The 18291-nt window shown below is 39.1% G+C and overlaps 5 protein-coding genes across 5 annotated transcripts; 4 read left to right on the plus strand and 1 right to left on the minus strand.

Moving 5' to 3' along the window:
• Window positions 1–6413: 6413 nt before the first annotated feature.
• GCK72_009474 (uncharacterized protein) lies at window positions 6414–9414 on the plus strand (the record flags this gene model as incomplete). The annotated part of the gene is made up of 10 exons (XM_003112883.2): window positions 6414–6714; window positions 6955–7076; window positions 7240–7485; window positions 7530–7665; window positions 7793–8110; window positions 8162–8337; window positions 8385–8731; window positions 8781–8877; window positions 8926–9116; window positions 9288–9414. The coding sequence occupies 10 exons, from the start codon at window positions 6414–6416 to the stop codon at window positions 9412–9414; spliced, it is 2061 nt and encodes a 686-aa protein (XP_003112931.2).
• Window positions 9415–10855: 1441 nt separating this feature from the next.
• GCK72_009475 (uncharacterized protein) lies at window positions 10856–11592 on the plus strand (the record flags this gene model as incomplete). Its single annotated transcript, XM_003113253.2, has 6 exons — window positions 10856–10895; window positions 10951–11053; window positions 11103–11200; window positions 11245–11299; window positions 11346–11469; window positions 11518–11592. The coding sequence occupies 6 exons, from the start codon at window positions 10856–10858 to the stop codon at window positions 11590–11592; spliced, it is 495 nt and encodes a 164-aa protein (XP_003113301.1).
• Window positions 11593–12219: 627 nt separating this feature from the next.
• Window positions 12220–12926, plus strand: GCK72_009476 (uncharacterized protein; the record flags this gene model as incomplete). Its single annotated transcript, XM_003113312.1, has 3 exons — window positions 12220–12348; window positions 12395–12498; window positions 12740–12926. 3 exons carry the CDS (start codon window positions 12220–12222, stop codon window positions 12924–12926), a joined length of 420 nt encoding a protein of 139 aa, XP_003113360.1.
• A 191-nt stretch (window positions 12927–13117) lies between these two features.
• GCK72_009477 (uncharacterized protein) lies at window positions 13118–14739 on the plus strand (the record flags this gene model as incomplete). The annotated part of the gene is made up of 7 exons (XM_053727399.1): window positions 13118–13221; window positions 13265–13501; window positions 13550–13818; window positions 13868–14077; window positions 14122–14327; window positions 14377–14583; window positions 14632–14739. The coding sequence occupies 7 exons, from the start codon at window positions 13118–13120 to the stop codon at window positions 14737–14739; spliced, it is 1341 nt and encodes a 446-aa protein (XP_053586976.1).
• Window positions 14740–15483: 744 nt separating this feature from the next.
• On the minus strand, window positions 15484–18091 carry GCK72_009478 (uncharacterized protein; the record flags this gene model as incomplete). The annotated part of the gene is made up of 6 exons (XM_003113094.2): window positions 15484–15616; window positions 16089–16269; window positions 16320–16736; window positions 16781–17007; window positions 17054–17329; window positions 18042–18091. 6 exons carry the CDS (start codon window positions 18089–18091, stop codon window positions 15484–15486), a joined length of 1284 nt encoding a protein of 427 aa, XP_003113142.1.
• Between the last annotated feature and the right edge of the window lie 200 nt (window positions 18092–18291).

Here is an 18291-nt window from a genome sequence, read left to right on the forward strand (position 1 = left end):
TGAAGACTCTCTGAATTTTTTGTACAACTTCATCTTCTTCTCATTCTTTTTCTTTGTTGGAAATAAGAAGTCTATTTCCATCGTATTACTTTTGAATTCATTCAGTAAACAACTACAATACTTTGAGCTACTGATCTAGAGTCACCTGGTTTTATTACTTCTTTTAAATCTGACTCAATTAAAATCAGAAAGTTAGAAGTTTTGAAGTGAATTTTTGAACGGCGATGTCTTCTTCTCACTTTCAGATTAATTTCATCGTAATTTGACTCTTCCAGAAGGTATATTCTGATGGACTGTAGACGTGGTTTCGGATTCTCAAACTCTAGCTTTTTACCAGTTCAGAGTCATTACTGTAATCTTAACTACCTAGAATTCGTTAAGTGTAAAATGGGAAATTCGGAAAAGCATGAGTATTCTGAATCGCTAGAATTTTGGGAGCTGATAACCAACTAGTAACCAACTAATGCCCCGTCACCAATTCCTAAAATATTTATTTGTGTGTCTCAAGTTGTGTTTTCGAGTTGATTTCTACGTCAAAAAACGTGTTCCAAACGAGGCTACCAGATACCTTTCTGTCGCGATAAACATAGACATCTAGCGAAAGCATCGAAGAAGTTGCCACGTTTAAAAGTGATCAGTCTACAGAGAGATGCCGCGGCATGAAGCGCATTGTCCACTCAATGAAATCAGCCGGTATCTGGGCCCCGCCGCATACCTAACTGCGGAAGGAAAACGGGTGCCCCCCTGGGAAGAGGGTAACAACGTTATAACATGTTTCAAATATCTATATGTTATCTCAATTATATCTCGAAAGTCGAGTCGCCATCAGAAGAAGATACGCACTGAGACAGCGACGGGGGGAGGCGAAGAAGGTAGATGAAGCCAAAAGAGAGAAAACGATGAAGCTTCCTAGGTGATGGCCATCGGCGATTAAGGAACAGGTACGGCGCACTTCGGGATGCGTCGGGTAGGGGCACTGACGAGTAGAAATGAGAGAAAAGACAGTGCCCTTCCAGAGGAGCGTCCGCTGCGAAGGCGCGCAGAGATAAATGTTGTAGATGGCCTATTTCGCAGATAAGTCTATACACACATACAACCATACTGTCCTTTGTCTTTGCCTGTACATATACAAGTGCGCATCTCCTGGAAGAAGTCTTGTAGCCCCTCCTCCTTTCATCCCGATGAAGTCGACACTCACTCCCCGCCCTTCTCATTTTAACTTTATGAAACTTACGATTTGCCCCGTTTAGGATTCTTCGGACAACACATCCTGGATCTTCCTCATATCCCCCTACTTCTTCTTCGTTTGCAACCACTTCAAGTCATCTTGTACTTCTTCTTCTTTTCAAAACGCTCCAACACCAATCAAAATGCTAATACGTCGACACATACCATACCTGTGAACATCAGAACACATTAGTATAGTTGGGGTCTGAAAATGATTATTTGGATGAGTAGAAGTAAACAAAAGAGAGCACGAGACATTCTATTTATTTTTCTAGTTTCATATACATTTTCATCCAGATTATTGTATTCTGTAGATATACTTGTAGTTTTACATGCTTCTTCTTTTCCCTTTTTCCCCTCCCCCATACCTACCGTAGTCCTTCTTTATTGGTAATCCAGAACGAATTTCATCTCATTCTCTTATCATTATTCTTCTTCAAATCCATTCTTCTTCTTCTTCATCACCGGTCACTCATTCCTATCCCTCGTTCAGTTTCTCTTTCTCTATGCCACCATGAGTACAATTTTCCAAAATCTAAACATTTCAACTCTTCTTCACGCGGCAAATCGCTTGTCTCTCTTCCATTTCACTCAATATTTTGTGGTAATTGCGAACTCTTCGGGAGTGATCGGAGCACCCTCTCGGCTCCAGGGCGGCCCCACAGAGCTCTCCCGAAGAACCGATTGCTCAATTGTTTATGATGTAACCGTCTAGCACTCTCTACTTCTTCTTGCCTTTGCACTAACCCAGAGGGCCAATGGGCCCCGGGGTCCGCTGGTTTCTGTGATGCTGTAATAATACTGGATCCCTCCCCCCATCGTTTTCCATCCTTTTCGAAGAGAGAGAGAGAGCACGCTTTTCACTAATTTATACGACTTTACCAATTTATTGTTGAAAGTTTTGTCTTCAGTTATGTTTACATGACGTCTGATTTCAACATATAAACTTACGATTTGTACCTCCTTCCTCTCTTGGAGAAGCTATTTCCTGTTTTTGTTGGCCGTCACCTGATTTTGATATTGAAGATTTTGAATGACTGATATCTGATATTTGACTATTTGATAGTGGATCTTGTCCTACTTCTCTCTCTTAGTCAATTTTTGAAACCTGTGTTACTAGGGAGTCATTTTATTATTTTTCTTCTTCCTTTTGTAAATCTTTCTTTCAACTTTTTCATTTTAGACTTTAAGTTTTAGCTACGTTTGTATGCAAATACATCTTATTAATTTCTGTTTTATCAGTTAATGAAACTTACTTTTATAACAAAGTTATCTGAACCTTTCAAATAAGTAAATTGAAATTTGAAGACGGATTCAGAAACTTCACTATTTTTCCACTTTTTGTAGAATTCCTGGTCTACGTGCTTCTAACTTTTTAGAATTATGTGTAACTCCGTCTCCTTCATTCTTCATACTTTTGAACTTTCCAATTTCCTAAATGTTTCAAATTTCCTACTGTACTAATGAGTATTTGAATCTCAAAGTTCTTCTCCTTTTCTCCATTCTAATATTAGTCGTTTCGGTAGAGAAGGGAACTCCTCCGATCACAAACCTCTCTCCCCCTTCCCGTCCGTCAAGCCTGTGCTCTTCTCGGAGCCCGTCCTCGTATAATTATGCAATCTCACCGAAGCATTACAATGTTGCGAATGTTGTAATCGAAAAGCTAACGGGGATGAAGAATCTTTCTCGGAGGAGCACACGTAACCTACCAGCCGTCGCCCCGATTACTAGAGTCACTGATCTCGGAGTGCCTCCTGGACATTGGCTCATCGCCCTTCTTGCTCTTGTCGGTGTAAAGTTACATCAAACAGCGTGTATGTATGTGCAACACATTTATACGTACTTGAGCAAGATGGGTGCGAGATGAGAGAAGGAGAAGCGAGCTTGATATTATGTATTTGTTATCTGTTCCAGAAGTGCTTGTGAACTAATTAGCCTAATAAAGCCATCTACAGTAATCCAATTGAGGACTACATTGGTTTGTGAACTTGCTAATGCTTTCTTGTACATCCTCACCTGCCTTCTCTCCGCCCCCTTACATCTTCTTTTATTCATCTTCTTCATCCCGAACTGGTTTTGTTTAGTTCGCAACACTCCCGACTACCGTATCCTCATTTCTTTTTCTCGGGAGGAGATATGTCTAATTAGCGTGTTCACCTCTATGTCCATTTCGATTCACTCTCGTTCCGCACAGGAAAAGTTTCAAATCAGACGGCGCGATCGCTGGCGGAAAAGTACGCGGAATGCGCCAGAAGGAGTGGAGACGCAGAACAGTTTCGAATTTCTCTTCAGGACCTCAAAATGGATAAAAGTTGCATTGTTTGGATGAGAGGGAGGGAGCTTCAACTCAAGGCATCTGCTCTCTTTTTACCGTACTCTAAAAATGATTGAAAATAGTGAAGCATTTCTAGGAGAAAAAGGAAAAGTGAGCGACGTGTTTGACTTGTGGGAGCCCCCTTAGCGGTCAGTTCGGTTCGTGACTTGACTCTGACTCTGACCTGAGACGGTTGTTAGAAATAAAGGGGCCAACTGCGATGGGAGTCGCCACGGGCGGAGCACAGTCCGCGCGGCCGCCGGACGAGCGCAGTGATGATGCGGGGAACGGAAGAGTGCGCGCGGAAAGCCGAGAGAGTAGACACTAAACTTTTGGTGCTTTTGAAACTCGAAATGTTTGTTCGCACAGGTGAGCCACCCCAACAGTATACTTTCTGAAAATAGATTGCACAATACCTCCCGAGAATGGGGAGAAGAAGACAACGGCCAAAGTGCGCCATTCTTCGAGTTGCCCTCCCCATTTAACAATGCAACTAGCGATCCCCCCTGTTTGGACTACTTTTTTCTAGAGTGACCGCCCGTTCTGGAGAGGAAAAGGGAGGGTGTCCGAAGGAGGAGGAGGGCAAGCAAGGATACTACTGGTCATTTCGATCTACTATCTCATTCCTAGTTTTAGACTTGTGCTTCTACATGCAGAGCATCTAGATATGGTTTAGAAAACTAATGATATGCTGTTCCCGATTATAAAAAGTGAAGCTGTTTTACGATTTCTTGAAATTTCAGGGTTTTGAAACCTAGATATTCTTATTTCGGTCAGAAACTTAGGATTCATTCGTGATTTCTCTTTAACAGTATCTGGAACAGTCTTCCAACTCAAAAACTTGAAGTCTTTCTAACTTTGTCCCAGAACAGTTTCATCAATTGGAATTCTTTTGAAATCTTGTTGCTATCTTACTCAATTTGTAGCTTTCAGACCTTCAACATGCATTATTGTAATCTACATTCCAGATCCTTTCCTGCTAGTCTTCCTCTCTGAAAATCCATCAAACCTTCCATTCGTCACCAATTCTATTTCTGGTTTCCATAATTTCCAAAATTCAGAAACCAATTCCAAGTTTCAAACTGATAAACTGATAGTAAGTCTCTCTCTCTCTCTCCTCCAACCAGAAACTTTCAATTTCATTCCTGAACCTATCACCCTTTTGTCTTATTGAAAAGTGCTCTCCTCTTCTCCTTTCTTCTTTATTTCTGCTCTTCTAGTCAAACTTCCAGGTTTTTTATCAGTACTACTTGCCATTATATATATATTCCTCTCCTATTATACTCTCTACTAAAAGTGTATTGTTGCCTGCGCGTACCTCGTGCCTATCAGCATATAAAGAGTACTGAAACTCTTCAAGAGCTTCTTTCGTTATCATCTCTCTTAAATTTCGATGTTATGTTGTCTTACTATATTTTACTATCTCATTGTCTTTTCTCCAAACCATTTGTGCTCCTCCATGTGTCTCTATTTTTATCAGTTGGTTTTATAGTTGCTAAACTTAACTTCTTCTTCACCCTCATTTCTCTTTTCGCGCACTTCTTCAGCTGTGTATGTGACCTGTCAATTTGATACCTCCTTCTCTTTTAGTTACTTTTGTCTTCTACCTGCTCAAGATGACTTTGACCCTCCAGGTTACGAGTATCAATTTGCAGTCCACTCATTTCTTCACACGCTTCTCCAATTTCTAGTTGCGCCACTTTCATTTCTTGCTCCCAACCGGAGAGAAAGAGACTTGGTATCTTACTGTATGCGTTTCGTGATTTCCCATTTTAGCTCACGACAAACACCTTCGCTCTCCCAGTTTTATCAGTTTGTTTTTCTTTATCTTTCTCTCTTTTTCTCTCACTTTCTCTTGGATGGTTCTGCGCAGACCTCCGGAGTTATCAGGTGGGAGGGATCAGTGTCCAGTTTTTGAAAAAAAAAGAAGAATTTGAACCAGAAAACACAAAAGAGCATCTGATGATTCTCTCAACTTATTATTTGTGAGTGATATGCTATCATCTGAAACTATCATCTGATTACCACGTCACAATGTTTTAGAAATACAAAATGAGTTAATGTCTGGAAGAGGGTCTCAAATTATTATAGTTGGTATCACTTTTTCTGTTTTCATGTCCCCACGAGCTGTCTTTGAACAAACCCGCAGACAGAAACGCTTCTTCTTTTTTCATTTTTCTTGGATATCCAAATATTTTGAATTTTCAAACCTATCGTTCTGGTTACTGTATATTTTGGTTCTGGTTACTGTATATTTCGGAGATATTTGAAAACTCTCATCCAGTTTCTGTCATATATAATTTCAATGTGTGTGTTCTGATTTCCGTATCAAGTAGCTGTTTCAAATTGCCGTCCTCCTCCCCCTCCTTCCAATCTTCCCGATGTTTTCTTTACCGTTCAACCCGCCTAATGATCTCTCCATCTTGGCTCACTCTCTCTCTTGCTCCCTTATTTCGCGATTAGTACGATTATGTGTTTGGCTAAAGACAGTGAGAGAAAAAGAGAGAGTCTGTATTATGTGTGCTTTACGAAACGGGTTCGAGAACTGCTGAACCGAACAAAGAGAAGTAGCCTCTCCTAGTCGCCACTGGCTACCATTTCTTGACAGCTCTGCGCATGTCTGACAGCCGACTCACGATGATTCCTTATCCGAGGCGTGAAATCCCAGAGAGAGAGAGAGACATGATTCCCAATTTGTTTATTTTTGGTTCCGGTGTGACCATCCCCCTTTTTATCTCTTTTCAACTTTTTCTTCTTTTCCAAAATCTCAAAATTTTCTTTTCTCCGTCATACTTCTCTAACTAAAGAATATTTTCCAGGTTATATGCAGTCCGGTACAATTGCCGACTGCTCCTCAACCCTGGCCGCTTTAATGCCATCCGCTGATTTTACAGCGTCACTTGGCAATTCAGACGATCACGTTGACGTTTCCTCATTCACAACAACTTCTGAAAGCTCCCCACCATACAGTACTTCTGATCATCACAGTCCGACAGATCAGAGAACTGAAACGCCCACATCAGACTCTGGAAATGTTTCATTCTCACCTGAAAATGTAGCGACAAGTTTTGAAAGCAGTGATCGAGATGCTTCGCCCGATAATTTGTCAACAGATTCAGGGAATGTGAATGATATTCAAGAGAAGAGTTTAGGTGTTGATGATGATTTGACAAGTGAGTTTTCATTTTCTTTTCGAACTTTGAGATAATTGGATATCCTATTGTATTGACCGACAAAAAGAACTCCATTGACCAAATGTTAGTAGTGTTTTTTTAATATGTTTAGAGTGAGATAATAAAAAAGAACTAGACATTTATACTTTTCAAATTGATAGGTGATAAGAGATTCCCTAAACTTTTTTTTACTTCGTTTTTTTTTCTTTTTTATCAAACTAATTCGCTATAATATTTCAGAACTTCTGCGGTTTCATCAGGAATCATTTCTAGAAAACAATCAAAATACAATCAATATGATGGCATTTAATCCTAATTTTCTGAAACAAACACTCGCGAGTTTCAACAATATGGCTCCTCAGGTACGTTTTATTTTCCTTTTCTAAAAAGTTTTCTCTGCAGAAGTCTGCAAACTACTTCAATTTTTTGATTTGTTGCACCTTAGTACGACAGAAATTTATGATTTCTTCATTCTTTTTTTCTCAAGTTCTTCTTGGAAACAAGTCGAAATCTTTTATGTTTCAGCTGCCAGTCAACTTAACAACGGGAATTCCAATGCCTGCTAGTCCGTGTACAACTCAAGCAACAGCTCCAAGTGTCGAATCAACACCTACAAAAAGGAAACGGCAGAGGAGAAATCCAGTGTGGCCGTATTTCGATGTGGTTGATGGAACGGCGAGATGTAAACAATGTCTGTATAGTACAAAAAGTGTATTTAGTACGAATCTGAAAGTACATTTACGATCACATCACAGGCCAGACTATGAAAAGGTGAGTTACCCAGACAGGCAGATGATTCTTATAATTATTTGCAGGTGATTATGGCTGAAGATGCATTGAATTTGAATGCTCTGTTACTCAGCGGAAATACTTCAAAGTTGTTTAATGTTGATGCAAATAGGAAACGAATGCCACCAATGACATCGAGTATTTTGATGACAATTAATAAATGTAAGTTGTAAGAAAATCTTGAATTAAAAATTGAAATTACCTCTATAAACTTTTGAGAAATCTGACAAAAAATTGGATTGAAATTCATTCATTTTGTTTCGAGAAAAAATCAAATTCAATTATTCAGTAGCCAATCAACAACAAAATGGAGAAGAGAATCCACTGAACGCTGTTCTTCGACAAACCCTTGCCAATAATGGACTTCAACAACACTTCCAAAGTATTCAAGGACAATTCCAAGCAGCTCAGGCAGCTCTACAGAAGCAACAACAAGAACAACAGCAGAAACAACTCCAGCAACAACAACAGCAACAACAGCAACAACAGCAGCAGCAACAGCAACAACAACAACAGGCAGTTCCACAATTTGCACTGAACGCTGCCAACTTGGCTGCACTCAATCAGCTCGCTAGAAATCAGATGCAACAACAGCCAACGCCGCCACGTAAGTTTTCACAACATTCCCACGTGAATCTGATCATTGGATGATTTTCAGCAGTGGCACAAGTAGCACAAGATCATATCATCAATACTCTCAACTTTCCAGCTCATATTAAGCAAGAAATTCTGAATGCACCACATGGAACTGATGCCAATGGTGTGCCACAACCGAAACGACGTCGTCTTCGTCGTCATCCGGTTTGGGTGTACTTCAAGGATCTCGAAGACAGAGTGAGTTGTTGAATTATTTGAGAAATACCTGAGCTCTTGATTTTTAGATGGTTGGATGCACAAACTGTGAATTCCGAACTGGATCTGCCTTCTCAACAAATCTGAAAATGCACTTGAAAGCTCATCACAAAGAAGATTACGAGAAAGTTCTTCAGTTGGAAGAAGAAATGAGATTAGAGGAAGGATGTTTTGGGCCAGGAAACAAGTTCAAAACAGAGCTTATTGATTACATCAGAGGAGGTGGAAATGTAACAACTCCAACGACTCCAAATCCAGCTGGTCAAAACTATCCATCAACACCAAAAGCTTCTCCATTAGTCCAACAAATTATTAATCAATCAATGGCTAGATCACAATCTCCAGTTATGCAAGAGATGAAAGTAAAGAAGGAAGTGTAAGTATACTGTAGTGTGTCTACTGATAATACAGTATTCTTGTTTCAGTGATGAGGATATGTTCAGTGGTCTCTCATCAACAGATAAACTTGCTGCTCTTGTTGGAATTGCTGGCCAACGAGAAATCAAGGTTGAGGATGATATGGTAACAATTTCTGACCTTCCCATAATTTACTTATCAATAAGTTTTCAGACATCAAACTTCGAAGAATTTCGTCAACGTCTTCTTGCCAACTCATCGCTTTCCGGTTTATTAGGACAACCAACATCTCAACCAATCGCTGTTGATCTCAATGGAAGTATTATTGCTTCGGAGACTAAATCACCTTGCTCTTCATCGACTGAAGATGATCGGAAGCAGGAGAGAGATAAAGCACTTGCTAGGTGAGTACCCAGTTTTCTAATTATAAATAGAAAGAAAACGGACCAAACTCATAGAGATTTGAAATCGATGTGTTCAACAATGTCAGATTACTGTAGCTAATTATTCCCGCGAGCTACAATAATCTTTAGAAAGAAAGCGAAGTAGAATCCCTAACATTTCTTTATTTTCAGATTATGGGCTGACAATGAAACACTTCTGACAAACACACATTTCCGTGATTTCGTGCATTGCCTTGCTCCAGAATACGAGATTCCAGATGTTGACAGTCTTGCATCATCTCTTATGGATCAAGATTAGAATAATGTATCTTTTCCCCCCAATCCCTTTCCAGTATATTTCATTCCAGTTTCCCTTTTTCTTCCATTTATCCGCGTTATAGTGTGAATTCATTGAGCAAATTTGGCTCATAGTTCAAATTGTTTCCTCCTTTAGTAGATGCATTCTCGCATTCATTCATCTTGGGTCGTTCTTATGTCTTTCATCTTCATTTCTTCTCACATTGCCGCAATATTCTGCTAGGATTCTGATTCGTTGTTCTCTCTTTCTCCTCGTTTACCTCTACAATCACACCTAACCCCCGAATTCTTATGTGGCCATCCCCTTTCTATCTTCTAACTAATATGTCGGTGAACTTTCCTTCTCTCCCATTTATATATTCCACGTTTTCGATGTCATCTAGAAGACTGGAACGGTTAGAATTTCAAAACCCGTGTTTGTAAAAATGTGTCTCCCGATTCGCGCCGATTCAAAAAAAAACCATCCAATCTTTCTCTCTTTCCCACAAATCCCCCAATTCTTTCTTTCCTCCCACCTTCCAATTCAAATCATTCAAAGAATTCTTTCACTGCATGCACCGAGATCTAATAATAATTAGGAGATGCTGTCATCATCCTTCTATTGGCACACATTCCCTCGACTCTAATCAAAGTTTTCTTCTTTTTTTGTATATGTTCTCAAATCAATGCTCTACAAAATGCAAAACATTTGTTTTCTTGTGTATTTGAATGTTCCCACAAATGAACATTTTTCTTACAGCTCAGGGGATTGCTAGGACAGTAACTCTTCGTAGATTTTAATATGTAAAGTTATTTCGCATTCTTCTATTTTTGTATAATTTGAACAATCAAATATGCGTGGTGTGACAACAATATTGGAATTTTCGACTTCAGCTTTCAAGATGTCGGATTGAAATTGAATAAAAATTATGAAAATCCAAATTTTTAAGAACAAGTTTTTCAAGCACTGCCCAACAATTGGCAGTTTACAGTTTATTCGTTTTCAGAGCAGTTGCAAGAATAACGCATAAATTATGAAGTATATTCTTCGAAATACTCCAATATTGGATATCCAATGACAGCTGTACGAAACAGAGTTTTGCAAAGTTTTAAATTTGAACAAGCGCGCATTTCGTAATATCGCGGCGAGACCCTCGGCCGAAAGTGCCTGCGTCTTTAACAATCACGTTTCACTCTTCGCTTTCGCCTCGCTACTGGCACCTCTTTCGTCGGCCGTTTTGAGGTCATTTTCATCAATTATTGTACGAATTTTCGAATCATTTTTAAAATACGATATCTTTGTATTTATCTTGTGGATAAAAAGTCGAAAACTGCATGTTTGTACCTTTTATTTATAAAAATCCGTCACAATCGATTTATTGATGCGTGTTCTCTATTCGTTTGGAAAATATATATTTCTTTTTCGTAATTACTCTCCGAATCAGTTTTAATATTTCAGCAGGATGGAACAATCTTCCCTGCTTCTCAAAAAACAGCTAGCAGGTGAGTTTCATTGTAAATATGATCTCTGATTTACTAAAAACAATTTTGTTTTCAGACATGCGAAGGGTTCCCGTTGACGGATTCTCTGCAGGACTTGTCGACGACAATGATATCTATAAATGGGAAGTGCTGGTGATCGGCCCACCGGATACTCTTTAGTAAGTTGATGACAATTGCTTATTCAGTGTGAATTTATTCTTTTTTCAGCGAGGGAGGTTTCTTCAAGGCGATCCTTGATTTTCCACGGGACTATCCTCAGAAGCCGCCGAAGATGAAATTCGTTTCAGAGATCTGGCATCCAAATAGTGAGTGCGGACTATTCAAACTTTATCACGTAATACATTTTCAGTTGATAAGGAAGGTAACGTGTGCATTTCGATTCTTCATGATCCGGGAGATGATAAGTAAGTTTAAACTATGTTATTTCTTTGTGGAATAAGTCATTTTCAGATGGGGATACGAACGACCGGAAGAACGCTGGCTGCCGGTGCATACTGTTGAAACCATTCTATTGTCTGTTATTTCTATGCTCACTGATCCAAACTTCGAATCCCCGGCAAATGTCGATGCTGCTGTAAATTTACTTCTTGCAAATAATTGCCTCATGTTTATTTTTTTTTAGAAAATGCAACGTGAAAACTATGCTGATTTCAAGAAGAAGGTGGCTCAATGTGTTCGCAGAAGCCAGGAAGAGTAACCATGTGGTTCGAACTACACCGCATCACTGAAGCATTAATTTAACTCGTCGTTCATATGAATCTATCCACTTTGATCTTTCTCTCCCAACAACTAAACCATTACCAGTTTTTTAACTGCACGTGTTTCTAAAATCTTTCTTATGCTCGGACTCGTTCTTACTAGTCGATACTGTTTCGATATCCTCCGTGATCACGTCCTATAAAGCAATCTCGTTTTGCTTATTTTTCAGTACGAATGATCGGTTCTACCTTTTTGTCTGAATGTGGTGCTCTTTTTCCTATTTTTATGAACTATGCAATTCGTTTCTGTTGAGAGCGAACCACCTACTTGTTTTTCGTTCGTTTCGACTTACCCTCGCCACGTGACTTTTCTCTTATCATGCGTGCGGAAATAAACATGTTCTCTATCAACAATATATTTGTGTTTTCTATAACATGTTCTGTATCAATCATCATAAGTATTGTACGAAATGTCAAGTATTTCTGAAGTGAAACAGGAAAGTGTGCATAATTGTTGCAAAAACCGCGCGCACTCGTTGCGAAAAGGGGCGTGATAAATTGCTAAAAATATCTTTCTTCGTTAATCGAAAGCATTCGATATATATTTTTTTAGAACCACTATCACAATGGGCAAGAAAAGCGAAAAAACTGAAAAGCCTGTTGAAGAAGCTATGGAAGTTGAAGAGAAACCCCCAGTCGAACCAGAAGCTGAGGAAGAAGATTTGAACGTACCAGCAAAAAAGAAAATGGAAATTGTACGTTTTTAATACTTAAATGCCGATACGATATTCTTCTTTTTAGCTGGACCCAAAAAGCTTCGAACAAGACCCATCGAATTTGACACTTATTCTGTACGAAGAAGACCACACTATTGGAAATTCCATCAAACATATTCTGAGCAGAATGTAAGCGAATTAGTTTCTTACTAAAATAAATATTTAGAACTCTGTAAGAACTATAACAAAACTTCTCACCGTTGTCTGTTTGCTAAATTAGCGAGAATTGATCACAGTGACTAATAATTTTTGTAGTAACTGAGGATGCGACCGTACCGGTAGAAGTATTAAAATTAGCCCGGTCAGCAAGGTTAGCCCGGTCATGCAAGATCATTACCGAAAGTTTCTTCAATTTCGTATTATTTTTCAGGGACGAAGTCGAATTCTGTGGTTACAATGTCCCACATCCGCTCGAAGACAAAATCTTGTTCAGAGTGCAGACAAAGGATGGAATCAATGCGTTGGAAGTATTAGTAAAAGCGTTCGAAAGTGTCGAACAGATTTTCTCGACGATTCGGGGGAAATTTGAGGAATCCTACGAGCAAAGCATTTCGTAAACCATTGCTATCCTATTGAATTGTTACTCTTGTTGTTATTGTTGTTTTCACTGTTTCTCTATTGAAATTTCCAATAAAAACCAAACATTTTTTGACATTTGCTTTAATTCTTTGGTTGATGTTTTCTACAAATGTGCAGTTACTTTTGGTTCGCTTTGGGGGATTTTGTTCTATAACACATTTTTCAACAGATGTCCGGAACAGGCGCCTTGATGACTGTCCATGTTGGACAATGCGGTAACCAGTTGGCTCAAGCGTTCTGGAAATCGATGGTCGACGAACATGGAATCAATGAGTGAGAGAAAAAATGTGTAAGAAATTATTATACAAAAATTCAGGCGCGGCCAAACAACTCACGAAGACGACATGAATGACAAGAAGGATTTATTGTTCTATCAAGCAGATGACGATCATTACGTTCCCCGAGCAGTACTGGTCGATTTGGAACCTCGAGTAATCAACGGAATGATGCAGTCGCCAAGCTTCTCAAATCTTTTCAACACCGATAACATTTTCATGTCTGATCACGGAGGTGGTGCTGGAAATAACTGGGCTAGTGGTTATTTCCAAGGACAGTGAGTAGTCCCTTCTAAAAAAATGAACTATAACCGGGAACTTTTCAGGGAAGTTAAAGAAAAAATAATGGATATCATTATTCGAGAGGCAGAGAACACCGACAACTTGGATGGTATTCTATTCACACACAGTGTTTCTGGAGGAACTGGATCTGGAACCGGATCACTGTTACTTGAAAGTCTTCGTGAAGCTTTTCCGAAAAAAGTGATTCAGACATACAGTGTATTCGCTAACAGTGATGCCACTGGAACTACTGACGTTGTTGTTCATCCATACAACTGGATTCTTTCTATGCAGAGACTGATTGAAAATCCTGGTGGAAATTGTATAGTTAAAACTGAAATATCAATCAATTTATTTTTCAGATCACGTAGTTGTTCTTGACAATGCAGCACTTCATCGTCTCGCTGCTGGAAAGTTCAAAACAGATACCCCAACTTTCGATCACATTAACTCTCTTGTTGCAAGAATCATGAGTACTTCTACAGCTATGTATCGTTTCAATTCTTCAGTTTGTCCGTCCATTCGATATCTAGATTTGGCCCCGTTCCCACCAATGCATTTCATCCAGTCCGGTAATATCTACAATGTTTTATTTTGTAAATCATTATTTTTACAGCCATTTCCCCAGTTGTCGATCCGAATGAGAACTTCACACGTAAGACTTCTGTTGCTGATGTTACTCGTTTTCTTCTAAAACCAACTTCAATGATGGTGTCGACTGCTTCTCGTGTCAGACCGAATGACTGTATGTTATCAGCTTACATGTTCCTCCAAGGACAAATTGAAGCTCATACTATAATGTCCGCTGAGCAGACTGTCGATGTTGGTTATATTTAATTCAATCGATCTCTCAAGTTACTTTTTCCTTCAGTTCCAAATCAAACGACCTCCATTCTACATGTTGAAGCCTCTTCGAATGATGCATGCCCCATTATCTCCTTACGTCAGACCACAGTACAAGGTTTCCGGATTGTTGCTCAATAACAGTACCAGTGTCGCTCCATTATTTGAATCTTTACTGTCGAAGTATGACAGACTCAGATCGAAGAAGGCCTTCATTGACAAATTTGAAAAAATTGTGAGTGCCACAACAATAATTTCTTTTCAATTCTCCTCGTATTTATAGGATAATTTCTCATTGGACATGATGGACGAAGCAACGCATATTGTGCAAGATTTGCTTGACGAGTACAAAGCAGTGGTCCAAAATGGCTATCTGACAAGAGGACTTTAATTCACTTATTTCCGACCGGGATGATTCTTTTTGACTTGACAAGGATCTCTACTGTTATCGGTGTTGGGATGCTTAATTTATCTGTTTTCGGTTTATTTCTTCATTGTAATTATCATAAATCAGCTCATAAAAACGTGGTATCATTTACGTATAATTTTCAGATAAGCTTGTACTTTAGAGATTTATTTAAATTAGTTATTATTGCGGAATAGCAATAGTTATAAATTGAGGTCTGAAAATGAAAGTGTTTCAAGCTGCACATACGGTCAACAAAACCACCGGGTGAAAAAAAAAGAATAGGAAGGAAATCGACACGATTTTTGTAAAAGTAACGGGGCAGTGCCTGGAGATGAAAATGAGACAGAAGAGAAAATGAAAGAGAACAAAAAGTTATCGGTGGGGTGTGAGAAACAACATCGGGTATGAGAAAAAAAAGGACCGTGAGAGCGGAAAAAAAGAAATTTGAAGCTAGAAAAAGAGGAGGAAGATTAGATTAAAATGACAAGAAGACCACAATCGGCACAAAACATTTGAAGAAACACAACAAGTAGGATACCTAAAACAAGAAAACAAAAATAAGAAAAGAAACGAATTCTTTGCTTAGAAATTCATCATATTTTGTAATAAAAAGATGGAAATGTGATAGATACTGTGTGCCAGGTGAGAGAGAAAAAAGAAGTTAAGAGAACAGGATCAACCTGAAGAAAGATAGAGAGGAAAATTGAATAATTTGAAAATCTAAGCTCAGCGGACGAGTGACGTTTGTGAAGTAGGTGGAGGAGATGTTGGAATGAAATGAGATCCTCCTTCCAAATGACGAATCGCCTCGACAATTGTTTGCATTGATTGAGACAATGACATACTTGGTTGGGTACTCCTGAAATACGAATTTATGAATGGTTGATGGTTTTTTTGTTTATTTTTCAGTAGATCTAGTTCTGGAAGTATCTTAAAATTAAGTTTTTTTTGAAAATTATTGTTCATTCATGACATGAGGCCGCCGGTCTATCATGGAAATTACGAGAGTTCAACATCTACATCACAGTCAAAAAGGTTGTCAACTTTTGAATTTTCAAGTGACTGACGAACTCAGAAATGTTCAAATGTAATGTACGAAACTGTAAATGTTATTGTTTGGCAGAAATCATAATACCTTGAAAGAAAAAAGGATATATCTTATTTTTCCTAACTTTTTTTTACGGACAACCCATTTTTGACGGAGTACTGTACCTACCGCGAGCCTATGACGTATTTCTTTACAAGATTCAATCATTTTTCGATCCCTCCGTTTTATTCTCGATTAGCGATCAAACCATACTTTCCCCCATCATAAAAATAATAATACTCACACAAACGCAGAATTATGTCCCTGCAGATGATGCGGCAATCCGACGGGCGTTGAATTGCCAGTCGACATGGCCGAGGTGACCGTTTGGAACAGAATACTCGATTGAGGTGGCGCTGTTGAGAAGATTATCGGAGCGGCCGTCAATGGCGATGGAGTTGACAGAGATGGCGATGATACTTCTACTGGAATAGCAGATTATTGAGATGTCATTTCGAAAAAAAGAGAACCGTACCAGATATAGGTGGTAAAGGTGTCGGACGGATGACAGTTGTTTCTAGACTCGGCAGCCTCGTTGGATGAAGTATTCGAGGCGCCGTCAATGACTCAGATGACGTTGGGGATCCATTGAGTGTTAGTAGAGACAATGGAGTACTTGTTGAGTCATGAAATGATGGTTTCCGTTCAGGAGACTCTCTCAACGGAGTTGGAAGAGCCGATGAAGCATACGATGGTGGTAGACTGAAACCAGATGATCCATTGGATCTTGGTGTCACGGGGGACGATGCTTGAGATGACGTTGTCGTCATTTGTAGCAGCTCACGGAGCTGAATTACTTGGTTCTCCAATGATTTACGAGCGGCTCTTTCTGTTTCTAAAACAGTTTGGAGATGAGCTATTTGCGCATGATGGTCAGCGTCTTGGTGATCTTCTAAAATTGTATTTTCTAAATTCTAATTAAACTCAAAATCTCACCTTCAAGTTTGAGTTTCTTTGGCTCTCCACCGTCCGGCAAATCATCAATACTCTTTCCTCCCAAAAGTTGATGAACCATCTCAGCAGTTTGTTGCAGAATCGCCGCTTTCGACAACTTTTCGCCTTCTTTTCGTGGAAGTAAAGCTCGAAGAGCCATAAATCCAGCATTGATGCTCTGCATCCGCCGTCGCTCGTTGCAATTAGCGATTTGCCTCCGCATTCTGGATCTATACATCATTAAGTTACAGAACACTCGGTTCAACAACAACCAACCTTCTATCAGGGTCGAGCGATGTCGGTGACAGTGGCGCCGGTTGAGATAGAGACCGGTTGGCGAGCATTGGTGCATGCCCAATCGTCGAGGTAGGCAAGACGGAACGTAACGAATTCTGCATTCCAGAAGCCGTCAGGTCGAATGCCGAAGCAGCCGACATGATGGATGGTGGAGCAATTCGTCCATTTGTCATTGAACTCCAGTCGGTTATAGTCACGGGCAATGCACCTGTACCCGAACTCATCATCTCCTCGTCCTCTTCAGTTAGATCAAATCTGAAAAAAAGAATTGTATGAAGATTTAAGAAAATAGGAAAATGAAACATTGATCTTATGATCACAAATTTCGAAAACACAAAAATAAAAGAAACAAGAAATAGGACTATCTGATTGCCTTCAATTATCTCAAGACTCTGGAATGAAAATGACAGAGATCAGATGAGTTATTGGGCGGGACCATCCCAAATATGTAGTTTCCCATACTTGAAAAAAGCGTTTAAAAAAGTTCAGATGAGTTTTCTCTGTGTCTCTCAACATCTATGTTTTGTCTAGTTGTTGCCAGGTGTTACTGTTTCGTGTCTCATGGGAACTCATTGAGAGAAAAATGTTGTGAGAACCTATATAATGTCTTTGGCTGAAGAGAACTCTCAACTAGATACAAGTTGTTTCTAATGCCTTGAATATAAAAGCACCCTAATTCTAAACGATATAGTATATAATCCGGTCTGGAAATTATATTGATTCTCTTTTTTCTGATTTGCTTCTTCTAGAAAAACATTGGACCAAACAAAACTCAGTTTCTTCTTTGATTTCCAAGCCAAAAACCTAAGGTTTCGAAACAGTTATTACTGAATAAGATGCTAAGTTACTATGTCTTGATCACTTTTCTATTCATTTTATACTTCAAAATCTTGAAACCTTCATTATTATCACTCTTTGTTTCAGCAGTTCTAGACATTCCAGTTCTCAATTGACTCTCGAAACTCACCCATCTTCATTGATGATTTGATCCTCTTCTGCACTATCTGAACGAACCATTTTCTACTATTGATCTACCTGAAAATTAACTTCTTGAACTTTTTATTCAAAATAGTTTTTTGTCTTTTCTTTTACGTAATAGTAACTTTCCACATTCTTATCACCAATTTCTTTCTACTCATGCCATCTCTTTTGTTGAGAAAAAAAGAAGATAGGCTCTTTTTCTCAGCTGAGAAAGTCAGTGATAAGAGAGGGCAAAG

This window comes from Caenorhabditis remanei, chromosome III (genome assembly GCF_010183535.1).
Source record: "Caenorhabditis remanei strain PX506 chromosome III, whole genome shotgun sequence".
NCBI lineage: Eukaryota > Metazoa > Nematoda > Chromadorea > Rhabditida > Rhabditidae > Caenorhabditis > Caenorhabditis remanei.